General features: G+C 49.7%; 1 protein-coding gene across 2 annotated transcripts in view; it reads right to left on the bottom strand.

Annotated features, from left to right (window-relative positions):
* Window positions 1–6,782, bottom strand: part of TOGARAM2 (TOG array regulator of axonemal microtubules 2) — a 65,188-nt gene extending 58,406 nt beyond the window's left edge. For both annotated transcript variants that reach the window (XM_089666969.1, XM_089666968.1), the window contains exons 1-3: window positions 6,678–6,782; window positions 2,458–2,586; window positions 2,105–2,335 (exon numbers count right to left, since the gene is read on the bottom strand). In XM_089666969.1, coding sequence (XP_089523095.1) covers window positions 2,105–2,335; window positions 2,458–2,586; window positions 6,678–6,702 — 385 coding nt within the window. In that variant the 5' untranslated portion in view covers window positions 6,703–6,782. The remainder of the gene's footprint in view (window positions 1–2,104; window positions 2,336–2,457; window positions 2,587–6,677) is intronic.
* Window positions 6,783–16,502: the final 9,720 nt, after the last annotated feature.

The following is a 16,502-nucleotide window of genomic DNA, read 5'->3' on the forward strand; positions in this document are numbered from 1 at the left end:
GTCCTTGAGCTTGTTTTTTTTGGGGGGGTATTGAACTTGGATGGGGTTGAGGGGTGTACGGGATTCCCAAGGAACTGTGAACTTTTTGTTAGAAGAGTTCCCCAGCCCCTCTGGTGTACCGCCTCAGACCCCAAATGAAATCTCCGCTTCCTCCAGCTACCTGAGAGAATCCTTGGGCAACGGGATCCAGAATCTGCCACTTTTGAATCAGCAAACCCAGATGGGGGCTAGTCAGGTTTCCCACCAGAATGCCCTCTTCTCCTCTCTGGCCCCGGGGGGGGGGGTTACTCACACAGTCTCTCCTACATGTTAACGGGTTGGTGGCTGCCTTCAGGCCTTACCCTGGGCTGGCTTCTTCCCTGCTTCCCAGGTTGTCCTCTCTCAGGGGACGGCTGAGGCCGAGAGATCCTCCCCTCCAGCTCCTTCCTGCTGGTAGGTTCCTCTATTGGGCCCTCTCTCAGGCTCCACACTCCAACCTTCTCCTGCTGCTGAGCAGGCTCAGTCACTCTTAAGGGATGCCCTGAACCCATGCTAAGCCTCCTGCCAGGGGATTGGCCAGCATCCCTTGAGAGTACAGACCACCTCCTCCTTACCTCCGCCCACTGAGTTCTAAAGACTTCTCCAAGTCTCTAGATTAGGGGGAGGTATCAGTGAGCTGATCTGCAGAGCCTCTCAGCTCTGATCCAAATTTGACCCTCTGACTATCACCCCGGCTGCTACTCAGCCTTCTAAGAAAAATAACTAGCTAGCTCCCCCTAGCTACCTAGGAGGGTGCTACAGAGGAATTATGGTCCAAGGATTATTGCCCTCACATATGTGCTGATACCTAATACATGTTTGTACATAGGTGTACCTGGTGCGTGCGTTTACGTTCTTAGGTCCCTGTACACGGGGTAGGGGACTTTAAACTTTTTGTGTTTTTTATTTATTATATGCCACTTTAATTTTTTTTTTATCTTAAGTTTAATGCCATCTCCTAGGGGGTTGTTAGCCCACTATATGATAGCACAGTGGAAATGAGAGGTCTTCTTCAAGGAGACGTCATCGGTCACCTATGGACCCCACTGAAGCTGATCAAGTATAGATCATACTTGATCAGCTTCTTCCCCAGCCAGAACTGCAGTGGAATGGCAGGTCTGAACCTGTTACTTACAGGTTCACTCACCAGAGGAGAGATCCCTCAGTTCAACCTGCCAAAACCCACCACGTCCCCTTCAGACCCACAGGAGCAGCAGAGGAGCCTAGGCTTTATGGTGGGGGATAGTCAGGTTGGAGAGTGGTACTTAGGGGGAGGTGTATAGTGGATGTGACCAAGCTGCTTCCACTAGAAAGCCAACAATCAGTAGGACAGGAGCAGGGGCGGACTGACAACTCATGGGGCCCCCCGGGCAATAGGGGATCATGGGGCCCGTGTCCTCGTCCACACTCAAACCACACCCAAAAAAGCCTATGAAAGGTACCAGGGGCATCTCATGGGGCCCCCTACAGACCCTGGGCCCTTGGGCAGTGCCCGAGTTCCTGAATGGTCAGTCTGCCCCTGGACAGGAGTAAGCAGCAGGGGTGGACTGACCATTTGGAAACTCGGGCACTGCCCGAGGGCCTGGGGTCAGTATGGGGCCCCATGAGATGCACCTGGTACCTTTTTCATAGGCTTTTTTGAGTTTGGGCAAGGAAACAGGGGCCCCATGATCCCCTATTGCCCGGGGGCCCCATGAGTTGTCAGTCCGCCCCTGGTAAGCAGAGTCCCAGCTGTATTTAAAATACCTCACTACTAGCCGCCATTTATAAACGGCTCTAGTAGACAAGTGGATGAGGAAACCTGTACTGGAAGGAGAAGGAGAAGGCCGGTGCTGACCCCTCCTTGGAAAATGCTGGCTGCCAATCTGGCCCATTGCTGAACCCTGAGGAAATATGATGTCCAGAAGTTTTAACTTCACTTTGACCTTCCAATATGCATGCTTGTTCCAGGATGGCGCCTCGGGAAGTATAGTTCCTTCAGACAGCCAGGCACCTAGCATTCTCACCTCTCAGTACAGTTTTACTTTTAGGATTCAGCTGTGCGCCCCTTAAATGTTCATTATTTCAGGGTATCGGTCGCTCTCACCTCCTCTGGCACTGGAGCTTTCAGACATCTTCCGTTTCAGCTTGTCCTTCAGCCGGGCCGTCTCCAGGGCCGCGCTATCAACCTCCTCATTCCTCTGGCTCTTATAGAAGGGGTCACTTTTACCCTCCAAGTCCAGCGGTGGGGGCAGAATTTCTGGCTGAAGGTCACGGTCATCTCCACCCCACAAGTAGGACCTCTTCATCTGGAGGCTCAAGGAGGACTGAAGAGCAGCTGGAGACCATGAAGAAAGACAGTCATTATTCTGTCTTGTCCTGCTTGGTGAAAACTAAAGACTATAAAACAATGTATCAGTAAAACTCCAGATCGACTTATCTCCCGATCATTGTACAGACCTGGGTCAGCTCCAGCCCAGCGGTTTCCGTACAGCTGCAGGTTGGAATCGCCATTGTGCAGAGACGCGAATCCAGGTTTCATCTTGGGAACGCTGCCGCAGTACACAGCAATGGGGGCTCGAAACTTGGCTACAGTAGGAAATAAACTGAATGTTAGCTTAGAAACAAAGTCCTATAGTTCAGCCATGTACTTGAATCCCATTGAAGGCATCTTCTTACCTGCCCAGTTCACCTAAGTGGTTCACAGAACGCCTTGTAGGCAGCTGGAGGCTGCATTATATCCTCCAATCTGAAGATGGCACTGTGCCATTTCGTCAGGCTGGCAGAAGCCCATTGAGGACTAATTGTCCCCTGCTATGGACTCCAGGCAGCAGCTCCGGGACAAGGTCATCCAGCACCCAGGGCAAAGATGCCAAACTGTGCCCCCTCCCCCATTCCTGATGTGCAAGCTTACGCCCAGTAGTCACTCATCAAAATCACTGCCGCATTAACTACTATGGAGGGAGCGCCAGACCAAAAGACAAGAGTCCAAATTCATTTCCTGATGTTATGTTAAGACATCCAACGCGTTTTGGGGGTCAAAGGAACTCACCCTTCATCGGGGGCTACAATAAAACACAAAGTCTATTGTAGCCCGGATGAAGGAGGAGTTCCTTTGACCCCCGAAACGTGTTTTCTGTCTTCTAACATAACATCAGTAAATGAATTTGGACTCTTTGGGTTCCATATGTGCACATTTTTCCTGGTAACCTGCTGGAATAGTAGGTAGGTAGGGTGGCCTTGCCTATTGTGAGCAGCCTAGCTTGAGCCACTGAGCTCTTCAAGTGTTTTTTTTTGCCTTCCTACTACCTTGTTTAAACTCATATCAAGGTCCCAGCACCTCTGGGATGCCATTTTGTTTTTCTTTGGGGTAATAACTACCCCTTTCAGCCTTGTAACAAATGGAAGGTGCCTCCATCTCTATAGTAAACCATTGCACCTCAGGGCAGCCACCCCTGCCAGCCCTGCCAGGCAGCCATCTTGGGGAGAACAGCAATCCTATTGGATACCGAAGTCCATTTAGATTTGGGCAGCGATATTGACTAAGGATTCTATTGAATAGTAGGATACTGGGTCCAGGGGCGGACTGACAACTCATGGGGCCCCCGGGCAATAGGGGATCATTGGGCCCCTGTGTCCTTGCCCACACTCAAAGCATACCCAAAAAAGTCTATAAAATGTACCAGGTGCATTTCATGGGGCCCCCTACTGACCCCGGGCAGTGCCCCAGTGCTTGAATGGTCAGTCCGCCCCTGACTGGGTCATTTGGTGAGCCCACAGTGTGGGAGTAAGATAAGGAGAGAGCCCCTTACTGGGCCTAAAAGTGTTAGGGAGGGGTATCCGACGAGGAGGGCAAGAATAGGTTTACAATTACAGGGTGTCTCCTCTGTCAGCTTCTTGAAAGAGTCTTCCACTGGCAGCCAGATATCTGTATGAAGGTCTCAGGATCGCAGTGTGAACAAGCTATACCGTAACTCCTCCTAGGGAGGTGCTCCTCTGATACATTACTATTTGAAAGTGCCTTGTGGATAAACAGCGCCCTCCTCTGCCCGAAGACATGTATGACAACATATGTGGTGCGAATGCTGTAAACTGCATTTACAAATCTGTATACGAAATATAATCAATATGAAACAGCAAGCATGTGAAATACACCATATTGCCCAAAGTATTGGTCGGCTGGCCTTTCCACGCAGATGAACCTTATTGGCCCCCCAGTCTTAGTCCGTAGGGTTCAATATTGAGTTGGCCCTGCCCTTTCCACACACATGACCTTTAATGGCCCCCAGTCTTAGTCCGTAGGGTTCAATATTGAGTTGGCCCCGCCCTTTCCACGCACATGACCTTTAATGGCCCCCCAGTCTTAGTCCGTAGGGTTCAATATTGAGTTGGCCCCGCTCTTTCCACGCACATGACCTTTAATGGCCCCCCAGTCTTAGTCCGTAGGGTTCAATATTGAGTTGGCCCCGCCCTTTCCACACACATGACCTTTAATGGCCCCTCCCAGTCTTAGTCCGTAGGGTTCAATATTGAGTTGGCCCTTTGCAGCTATAACAGCTTCAACTCTTGGGAAGGCCGCCCACAAGGTTTAGGAGGGTGTCTATGGGAAGGTTGGACCATTCTTCCAGAAGCACATTTGTCAGGTCAGGCACTGATGTCGGGGGAGGAGGCCTGGCTCGCAGTCTCCACTCTAATTCATCCCAAAGGTGTTCTATGGGGTTGAGGTCAGGACTCTGTGCAGGACAGTCAAGTTCCTCCACCCCAAACTGGCTCCTCCATGTCTTTATGGACCTTGCTTTGTGCACTGGTGCGCAGTCATGTTGGAACAGGAAGGGGCCATCCCCAAACTCCTCCCACAAAGTTGGGAGCATGAAACTGTCCAAAATGTCGCCTTAAGAGTTCCCTTCACTGGAACTAGGGGGCCAAGCCCAATCCGTGAGGAACACCCCCACACCATAATCCCCCCTCCACCAAACTTTACACTTGGCACAATGCAGTCAGGCAAGTACCGTTCTCCTGGCAACCGCCAAACCCAGACACGTCCATCGGATTGCCAGACAGAGAAGCGTGATTGGTCACTCCAGAGAACACATCTCCTCTGCTCTAGAGTCCAGTGGCGGCTTGCTTTACACCACGGCATCCGACACTTTGCATTGCACTTGGTGATGGAAGGTTTGGATGCAGCTGCTCGGCCATGGAAACCCATTCCATGAAGCTCTCTACACACTGTTGTTGGGCTCATCTGAAGGCCACACCAAGTTTGGAGGTCTTTAGCTATTGACTCTGCAGACAGTTGGTGACTTCTGCGCACTGTGCGCTTCAGCATGCGCTGACCCCGTCCTGTCATGTGACGTGGCCTACCACTTGGTGGCTGAGTGGCTGTTGTTCCCAGTTGCTTCCACTTTCTTATAATCCCACTAACAGTTGAGCGTGGAATATTTAGTAGCCAGGAAATGTCACGGATGGACTTATTGCCCAGGTGGCCACCTATCACGGGACCACGCTTGGAGTCACTGAGCTCCTGAGAGCGACCCATTCTTTCACCAATGTTTGTAGAAGCCGTCTGCATGCCTAGGGGCTTGATTGTATACACCTGTGTCCATGGGGGGGATTGGAGCACCTGAATCACATGATATGGAGGGGATTGGAACACCTGAATCACATGATTGGGATGGGATTGGAGCACATGAATCACATGATATGGAGGGGATTGGAGCACATGAATCACATGATATGGAGGGGATTGGAACACCTGAATCACACAATTGGGAGGGCGGGGCCAATACTTTTGGCAATATAGTGTATGTGGAGGTCTTAGCAAAAATGATTTTTATATTATACAGAATATCTATGGAAGGCTGGAGCCTGGACAGGCAATTGTCTCACCAAGAGGGACAGGTGTTGGGCCTCCCTCTGCACCATCGTGACCCGACACCCTCTGTTCTCGGATTCATCCAACAGCTGGATGGTGATGAAGGCCTAAGACATCTACTTGTGTTATCTTACATTAGGATGTTAGTTCTTGGGTCTACTCTAAGGTCCAGGAGGATCCTTGGCATAGCTCCCACCGGTGCCTCCTTAGGAAGGAAGGTCCCTCTTTTGAAACCCATTGCAGGGAACGCCAGGACACACCATAGCATACTTCATATAATTTACCTGAATCTTGAATCTTACTTGTTCCCACACAGGCAGAGCACACAGACTGACCCAACATTCAGAGCACAGAGAGCAAACAAAGAACACAGTCAGAGCACAGAGAGCACACAAAGAACACATTCAGAGCACAGAGAGCACCCAAAGAACACAGTCAGAGCACAGAGAGCACCCAAAGAACACAGTCAGAGCACAGAGAGCCCACAAAGAACACAGTCAGAGCACAGAGAGCCCACAAAGAACACAGTCAGAGCACAGAGAGCACACAAAGAACACAGTCAGAGCACAGAGAGCCCACAAAGAACACAGTCAGAGCACAGAGAGCACCCAAAGAACATAGTCAGAGCACAGAGAGCACCCAAAGAACACAGTCAGAGCACAGAGAGCACACAAAGAACACAGTCAGAGCACACACAGCACAAAACACACAATTCCAAAGTAGCTCTTCAAGGAACAGTCCCCTGCTAATATATGGAAAACATCTGATTGATGCTCATCCCCACCCCACCCCACCCCCACCTAGTTACCTGCATTATAATCATTGTGGGTCATTCTGGAGGTTGTAGGGTTTCCTGTCAGAGCCAAACATCGCCAGCGGAGTTCTTCCTTTTACTTCTTGCCATAAATTCCTGTAAAGGGAAAATGATGGGGGTGGGGGGGAGAGTGGGGGTTACCAGGACGTCATACACACAACAATCAATATCAGGTATATAGAACACAGCCGAACAGCCCAGAGAGTGTGGAGGGCATTCACTCCGAGAAGATACAAGTGACCCTCAACATACCCGTGTCTGCATAACGCCTCCTACACCCCAGCAATCAACTCCTTTAATTCGCTCCATATCGGTCTGTTATATATACCGAGAGCGGATATAGTGAATGCGGGGTCCAGGGAAAGCGGATATAGTGAATGCGGGGTCCGGGGAGAGCGGATATAGTGAATGCGGGGTCCGGGGAGAGCGGGTATAGTGAATGAGGGGTCCGGGGAGAGCGGATATAGTGAATGCGGGGTCCAGGGAAAGCGGATATAGTGAATGCCGGGTCCGGGGAGAGCGGATATAGTGAATGCGGGGTCCGGGGAGAGCAGGTATAGTGAATGAGGGGTCCGGGGAGAGCGGATATAGTGAATGCCGGGTCCGGGGAGAGCGGATATAGTGAATGCCGGGTCCGGGGAGAGCGGATATAGTGAATGCGGGGTCCGGGGAGAGCGGATATAGTGAATGCGGGGTCCGGGGAGAGCGGATATAGTGAATGCTGGGTCCGGGGAGAGCGGATATAGTGAATGCGGGGTCCGGGGAGAGCGGATATAGTGAATGCGGGGTCCGGGGAGAGCGGATATAGTGAATGCGGGGTCCGGGGAGAGCGGATATAGTGAATGCGGGGTCCGGGGAGAGCGGGTATAGTGAATGCGGGGTCCGGGGAGAGCGGATATAGTGAATGCAGGATCCGGGGAGAGTGGATATAGTGAATGCGGGGTCCGGGGAGAGCGGATATAGTGAATGCGGGGTCCGGGGAGAGCGGATATGGTGAATGCAGGGTCCGGGGAGAGTGGATATAGTGAATGCGGGGTCCGGGGGGGACGGATATAGTGAATGCAGGGTCCGGGGAGAGCGGATATAGTGAATGCGAGGTCCGGGGAGAGCGGATACAGTGAATGCGGGGTCAGGCGAGAGCGGATACAGTGAATGCGGGGTCAGGCGAGAGCGGATACAGTGAATGCGGGGTCCGGGGAGAGCGGATACAGTGAATGCGGGGTCCGGGGAGAGCGGATATAGTGAATGCGGGGTCCGGGGAGAGCGGATATAGTAAATGCGGGGTCCGGAGAGAGCGGATATAGTGAATGCAGGGTCCGGGGAGAGCGGATATAGTGAATGCAGGGTCTGGGGAGAGCGGATACAGTGAATGCGGGGTCCGGGGAGAGCGGATATAGTGAATGCAGGGTCTGGGGAGAGCGGATATAGTGAATGCGGGGTCCGGAGAGAGCGGATATAGTGAATGCAGGGTCCGGGGAGAGCGGATACAGTGAATGCGGGGTCCGGGGAGAGCGGATATAGTGAATGCGAGGTCCGGGGAGAGCGGATACAGTGAATGCGGGGTCAGGCGAGAGCGGATACAGTGAATGCGGGGTCCGGGGAGAGCGGATACAGTGAATGCGGGGCCCGGGGCAGGGGCAGACTGACAACTTATGGGGCCCCTGGGCAATAGGGGATCATGGGGCCCCTGTGTCCTTGCCCAAACTCAAAAAAGCCTATGAAAAAGGTACCAGGGGCATCTCATGGGGCCGCCTACTGACCCCGGGCCCTTGGGCATTGCCCAAGTTTCCAAATGGTCAGTCCGCCCCTGGTCCGGGGACACCAGATATAGTGAATGCGGGGTCCGAGATTTAGTAACACTTTCAGGGCTTTTTCACACGAACGTTCCGATTGGGTCCGCCTGCCCGTTTTTCAGGCGGACCCGATCGGAACCTCCATTCTCCTCTATGGAGTGGCATCCGATCCGCCAAAAAGGGACAGATAGGGATTCAATTCCCCTTCCTTCCGTCCGTCGGATCGGATGAAATCGGACAGGCGATCCATTTTCATCCAGCCGCTCACTGAGGAGAGCGAGCAGCTCTGTATCTGCTCCGCAGCAACGTAGTGGACACAGACCTGCGAGACCCCTCCCCCGCTGAGCAAGCGGGTCCGCCCCGTGTGAAAGAGCCCTAAGCTTGTTCTAAGAGCCATTCGATAAGCAGGCTGATGAATTCATCTGTGTGTCGTTCCCTCCTGTAAACACGCTTACTGTGTTAGACTGGCAGCACCACGCCTTGCCATAGAGCCCTGGTTGGCTCCCCATTCGCTGCTGTGCTGGGAGTCACAGGAAGCTTTAATAATGCACATCCTGATATTTGTAGCTATTATGTAACAGGATGAACAAATGTTTTTCGCTGTATTTGCCGCGGTTCACTCTCAAGTTTCCGGTTTGGGAAGATTCCTCAGCCATAGATCTGCGAGTGCTGAGGATTATCTCCGGAGATCCGCATGTCCTTAGGAACTGTCTGCTGAAGTGTCTGCTAAGAAGGAGCTCTGCGGGATTATAGATCATGGCACCAGATATGAGACTTATATTATTTATTTATTTCAGATACTTTTATAGAGCCGTCCATTTACGCAGCGCTTTACATATATATTGTACATTCACATCAGTCCCCGCCCCCGAGGAGCGTACAATCTAAGCACCCTAACCCTCAAGGGGCGTACAATCTAAGGTCCCTAACTCACATTCATCCATACACATACTAGGGCTGATTTAGACAGGAGCCAATTCACCTACCAGCATGTCTTTGGAGTGTGGGAGGAAACCGGAGTACACGGAGGAAACCCACGCAGGCACGGGAAGAACATGCAAACTGCAGGCAGGTGGTGCCTTGGTTGGGATTCGAACCAACGACCCGAGTACTGCCAGGTGGAAGTGCTAACCACCTGGTCACTATGCTGCCCATTTTCTCCTACAGCCCCACCCCACAGAGGTCACACACATTGTGGGGGGGGGGTAAAGGGCTCTACTTTTTCCCTTGAATTGCACCTTTTTGGCCATTTTGAATTCAATCAACGAGTCAGCCCTCAGCTTACGGTTACAACGCTCCCAAGCAACCCATTCATCTTCGGATGTATACTGTGTACTGCAGCCTGCCGTCCCCATAGCAGAGGTCCGACGTTATAGGATGGTGTCAGTAAATATTGCGAATGCCGATGGCTTGTCATGTGACATTGATAGAGAAGAACTTTCCGTCACGGTGCCGGCTGCTAAGGTGTGTCCGAGTGTTTGGTAGTCTCCCGGCCTTATATTGGGTCAACACTCCACTCCCCTCGTCCCGGCCCAGGAGGGCGATGTAGAGGAAGATGGATCACTATTTACTTACAAAGCAACGACACCTTCATATGTTACATTCCTGCAAAATCCAAGGTGGAAGCTTTTCAGTGATGAGAAAAGTGCCCCCCAATCTGAGCCGCCTTCATTACCCCTTCCTGTGACCCTAAAACTAACCCTCCCTGTAACCCTAACACTGACCCTCCCTGTAACCCCAAAACTAACCCTCCCTGTAACCCCAACACTAACCCTCCCTGTAACCCCAACATTAACCCTCCCTGTAACCCCAACACTAACCCTCCCTGTAACCCCAAAACTAACCATCCCTGTAACCCCAACACTAACCCTCCCTGTAACCCCAACACTAACCTCCCTGTAACCCCAAAACTAACCCTCCCTGTAACCCCAACACTAACCTCCCTGTAACCCCAACACTAACCCTCCCTGTAACCCCAAAGCTAACCCTCCCTGTAACCCCAACATTAACCCTCCCTGTAACCCCAACACTAACCCTCCCTGTAACCCCAAAGCTAACCCTCCCTGTAACCCCAACATTAACCCTCCCTGTAACCCCAACACCAACCCTCCCTGTAACCCCAACACTAACCCTCCCTGTAACCACAACATTAACCCTTCCTGTAACCCCAACATCGACCTTCCCTGTTACCCCAACACTGACCCTCCATGTAACCCCAACACTAACCCTCCCTGTAACCCCAACATTAACCCTCCCTGCAACCCCAACATTAACCCTCCCTGTAACCCCAACACCGACCTTCCCTGTTACCCCAACACTGACCCTCCCTGTAACCCCAACACTAACCCTCCCTGTAACCCCAACATTAACCCTCCCTGTAACCCCAACATTAACCTTCCCTGTAACCCAACACTAACCCTCCCTGTAACTCCAACATTAACCCTCCCTGTAACCCCAACACTAACCTTCCCTGTTACCCCAACACCGACCCTCCATGTAACCCCAACACTAACCTTCCCTGTAACCCCAACACTAACCCTCCCTGTAATCCTAACACTGACCCTCCCTGTAACCCCAACACTAATCCTCCCTGTAACCCCAACACTGACCCTCCCTGTAACCCCAACACTAACCCTCCCTGTAACCCCAACACTAATCTTCCCTGTAACCCCAACACTAACCTTCCCTGTAACCCCAACACTGACCCTCTCTGTACCCCAACACTAACCCTCCCTGTAACCCCAACACTGACCCTCCCTGTAACCCCAACACTAACCCTCCCTGTAACCCTAACACTAACCTCCCTGTAACCCCAACACTATCCCTCCCTGTAACCCCAACACTAACCCTCCCTGTAACCCCAACACTATCCCTCCCTGTAACCCTAACACTAACCTCCCTGTAACCCTAACACTAACCTCCCTGTAACCCCAACAGTAACCTTCCCTGTAACCCCAACACTGACCCTCTCTGTACCCCAACACTAACCCTCCCTGTAACCCCAACACCAACCCTCCCTGTAACCCCAACACTGACCCTCTCTGTACCCCAACACTAACCCTCCCTGTAACCCCAACACTGACCCTCCCTGTAACCCCAACACTGACCCTCTCTGTACCCCAACACTAACCCTCCCTGTAACCCCAACACCAACCCTCCCTGTAACCCCAACACTGACCCTCCCTGTAACCCCAGTTGTGTGGGTCCCGCAGCGGCACCACCCGCACAGATGTGAACCGAAGGTAAAGGTCCCGACTCCACATCTAATCCAACAGGCAGGCAGATTTAATACGCGAAATGCAGCAGAATTGCACTACATGATTTTCTGCAGCGTCTCCATTGAAGTCTATAGAACCAAAACGCAAGTTTTTGCATTAAAAAAAGTCCCCGACCCTTTCCAAAAAAGCCGCATCCGGGTGAAAATGCAGAGATGTGAACCTGTCCCAAAGGAAATCATGTTAAATGGACTGCTGTGCGATTCTGAAAAACGCAAAATACAGTGGAAAACGCTTAGGTGTGAACCTGGGGTAAGTCAGCCAGCAGTCCGTGTAATCTGATCTTTCCTGCTCTGAGGAAAAAACAAGTAGAGAAAGCTGGTGACCTAGCTTGGTGCTCTCCTACCCTGTGCCTGCCCTTCAGGTCCAATATTTATGATGGGTCCCCCTAGTTGTGCTAAGCTGTACCCCATTGGGTTATCAACTACTCTAAAATGCCACCAAAGAACCTGCCAATGTTGGTGCTCATCACAGTAATAATTATATACAGTTGCAAGAAAAAGTATGTGAACCCCTTGGGATTACGTGGAGTTTTGCATGAATTGGGCATAAAATGTGCTCTGAACGTCATCTAAGTCACAACAATAGAAGAACACAGTCTGCTGAACATAATACTACACAAACATTAGATGTTGCCATGGTTTCATTGCACATAACATGTAAACATTCACAGTGCAGGGAGGAAAAAGTGTGTGAACCTTTGGACTTAATAACTGGTTGACCCTCCTTTGGCAGCAATAACCTCAACCAAACGTTTCCTGTAGTTGCAGATCAGACCTGCACAACGATCTGGAGTCATTTTGGACCACTCTTCTTCACAAAACTGTTTCAGTGTAGCAATATTCTTGGGATGTCTGGTGTGAATCGCTCTCTTAAGGTCATGCCACAGCATTTCAATGGGGTTGAGGTCAGGACTCTGACTGGGCCACTCCAGAAGGCGTATTCTGTGCTGTTGCAGCCATTGTTTTGTTGAATGACTTGTATGCTTTGGGTCATTGTCCTGTTGCATCACCCATCCTCTGCGGAGCTTCAGTTGGCGGACAGATGGTCGTACGTTTTCCTGCAAAATGTCTTGATAAACTCTGGAATTCATTTTCCCATCAATGACAACAATCCGTCCAGGCCCTGAGGCAGCAAAGCAGCCCCAAACCATGATGCTCCCTCCGCCATGTTTCACAGTGGGGATGAGGTTTTGATGTTGGTGTGCTGGGCCTTTTTTTCTCCACACATAGTGTTGTGTGTTCTTCCCAAACAACTCAATCTTGGTTTCATCTGTCCACAGTATATTCTGCCAGTAGTGCTGTGGAACATCCAGGTGCTCTTTTGCAAACTTCAAACGTGCTGCAATCTTCTTTTTGGACAGCAATGGCTTCCTCCGTGGTGTCCTCCCATGTACTCCATTCTTGTTTAATGTTTTCCTTATTGTAGATGTGTCAACAAAAATGTTAGCATGTGCCAGAGATTTCTGTAGGTCTTTAGCTGACACTCTGGGATTCTTCTTTACCTCATGCAGCATTCTGCGCTGTGCTCTTGCAGTCATTTTTACAGGACGACCACGCCTAGGGAGAGTAGCAACAGTGCTAAACTTTCTCCATTTGTAGACAGTCTGTCTTACCGTGGACACATGAACATCAAGGCTTTTGGAGATACTTTTGTAACCCTTTTCAGCTTCATGCAAGTCAACAATTCTTGATCGTAGGTCTTCTGAGAGCTCTTTTCTGCGAGGCATTATTCACATCAGACAGTGCTTCTTGAAACCAGTAAACCCAAAACAGGTGTCAGCAACACATCCAATATCATCCCACTGATTGGAGTCAAGGTTGGCTCACTCCTGGCTCCAATTAGCTCTGGGAGAAGTCATTAAGCTAGGGCCTCACATACTTTTTCCTCCCTGCACTGTGAATGTTTACATGTTATGTGCAATTAAACCATGGCAACATCTAATGTTTGTGTAGTATTATGTTCAGCAGACTGTGTTCTTCTATTGTTGTGACTTAGATGACGTTCAGAGCACATTTTATGCCCAATTCATGCAAAACTCCACGTAATCCCAAGGGGTTCACATACTTTTTCTTGCAACTGTATATATACCCACATGGAAGAAAAATATATTTGAAATGCTACAATTTTGGCCGTATTCAATATATTTCAAAATATACTTAAATATAAATATAATGCTTATTGAAATGCATTTTTATTACAAAATATATGAAAAATATTTTTAAAAATAAATTTCAAATATACTGTACAGTGAAGGAAATGTGTATTTGCTCCCCCCTGATGCTGAATGTTCGCCCCTCACACAGAAATGATCGGTCTAACAATGGAATGTTCGCCCCTCACACAGAAATGATCGGTCTAACAATGGAATGTTCGCCCCTCACACGGAAATGATCGGTCTAACAATGGAATGTTCGCCCCTCACACAGAAATGATCGGTCTAACAATGGAATGTTCGGTGTAACACTGAGAGACAGAATACAACAACAAATTCAGCAGAAATTCGTCTAACAAATGAAGACTGATCTGCATGTTCATGAGGGAAAGAAGGATTTGATCCCCTATCATTCAGCAGGATTTCTGGCTCCCAGGTGTCTCTCATACAGGTAACAAGCTGAGATTAGAAGCAGTCTCTTAAAGGGAGTGCTGCTAATCTCATTGTGTTACCTGTATAACAGACACCTGTCCACAGGAGCCATCAAACCATCAGATTCCAAACTCTCCACCATGACAAAGACCAAAGAGCTGTCCAAGGATGTCAGGGACAAGATGGTAGACCTACACAAGGCTGGACTGGGCTACCAAACTATGGCCAAGCAGCTTGGTGAGAAGGTGACAACAGTCGGTGCAATCATTCACAAATGGAAGAAACACAAAACAAGTGTCAGTCTCCCTAGGTCTGGTGCCCCATGCAAGATCTCACCTCGTGGGGTGTCAATGATCATGAGAACAGTGAGGAATCATCCCAGAACTACACGTGAGGATCTTGTCAATGATCTCCAGGCAGCTGGGACCACAGTCACCAAGAAAACAATTGGTAACACACTACGCCGACAAGGACTGAAATCCTGCAGTGCCCGCAAGGTCCCTCTGCTCAAGAAAGCACATGTCCAGCCCGTCTGAAGTCTGCCACTGAACATCTGAATGATTCCGAGGAGGACTGGTGGGAAGTGTTGTGGTCAGAGGAGACCAAAATCCAGCTCTTTGGCATCAACTCAACTCGCCGTGTTTGGAGGAGGAGGAATGCTGCCTATGACCCCAAGAACACCATCCCAACTGTGAAACATGGTGGTGGAAACATTCTGCTTTGGGGGGGTTTTCTGCTAAGGGGACAGGACAACTGCACCGCATCAAAGGGACGATGGACGGGGCAATGTACCCTCAAATCTTGGGTGAGAACCTTCTTCCCTCAGCCAGGGCAGTGAAAATGGGTCATGAATGGGTGTTCCAGCATGACAATGACCCAAAACACATGGCCAAGGCAACAAAGGAGCGGCTCAAGAAGAAGCACATTAAGGTCCTGGAGTGGCCTAGCCAGTCTCCAGACCTTCATCTGATTGACAATCTGTGGAGGGAGCTGAAAGTTCGAGTTGCCAAACGTCAGCCACCAAACCTTAATGACTTGGAGAGGATCTGCCAAGAGGAGTGGGCCAAAATCCCTCCTGAGATGTGTGCGAACCTGGGGGCCAACTCCAGGAAACGTCTGACCTCTGTGATTGCCAACAAGGGATTTGCCACCAAGTACTAAGTCATGTTTTGTGAAGGGGATCAAATCCTTCTTTCCCTCATGAACATGCAGATCAGTCATCATTTGTTAGATGCATTTCTGCTGAATTTGTTGTTGTATTCTGTCTCTCAGTGTTACACCGAACATTCCATTGTTAGAGCGATCGTTTCTGTGTGAGGGGCGAACAATCCATTGTTAGACCGATCGTTTCTGTGTGAGGGGCGAACATTCCATTGTTAGACCGATCATTTCTGTGTGAGGGGCGAACATTCCATTGTTAGACCGATCATTTCTGTGTGAGGGGCGAACATTCCATTGTTAGACCGATCATTTCTGTGTGAGGGGCGAACATTCCATTGTTAGACCGATCATTTCTGTGTGAGGGGCGAACAGTCAACATCAGCCGGGGAGCAAATACGCATTTCCTTCACTGTATATCTAAAAATACAAATCTCCATCTTTGGAATGCAATGACAAAGATATGTAAAAATATGTTAAAATTACATTTTTATATGTTAAAAAAAATCTGAAGAATATATTTAAAAAACATTTGTTTTTTAAATATATTCTTCAGATTTTTTTAACATATAAAAAAGTCATTTTAACATATTTTTACATATCTTTGTCATTGCATTCCAAAGATGGAGATTTGTATTTTTAAAGACATACAGTATATTTGAATTGCATTTTTAAAATATTTTTCATATATATTGTAATAAAAACACATTTATTTATTTCAGGTACTTCTATAGCGCCGTCAATTTACGCCGCGCTTTACATATAGTACATTCCCATCAGTCCCCGCCCCCGAGGAGCGTACAATCTAAGGTCCCTAACTCACATCATACATACACATACTAGGGCCAATTTAGACAGGAGACAATTCACCTCCCAGCATGTCCTTGACGTGTGAGAGAAAACTGGAGTACCCGGAGGAAACCCACGCAGGCACAGAGGGAACATACAAACTCCAGGCAGGTGGTGCTGTGGTTGGGATTTGAACCAACAACCCGAGTACTGCCAG

Source organism: Staurois parvus, unplaced genomic scaffold (assembly GCF_062004578.1).
Source record: "Staurois parvus isolate SC_StPar_1 unplaced genomic scaffold, SC_StPar_1.0 ptg002944l, whole genome shotgun sequence".
Taxonomy (NCBI): Eukaryota; Metazoa; Chordata; class Amphibia; order Anura; family Ranidae; genus Staurois; species Staurois parvus.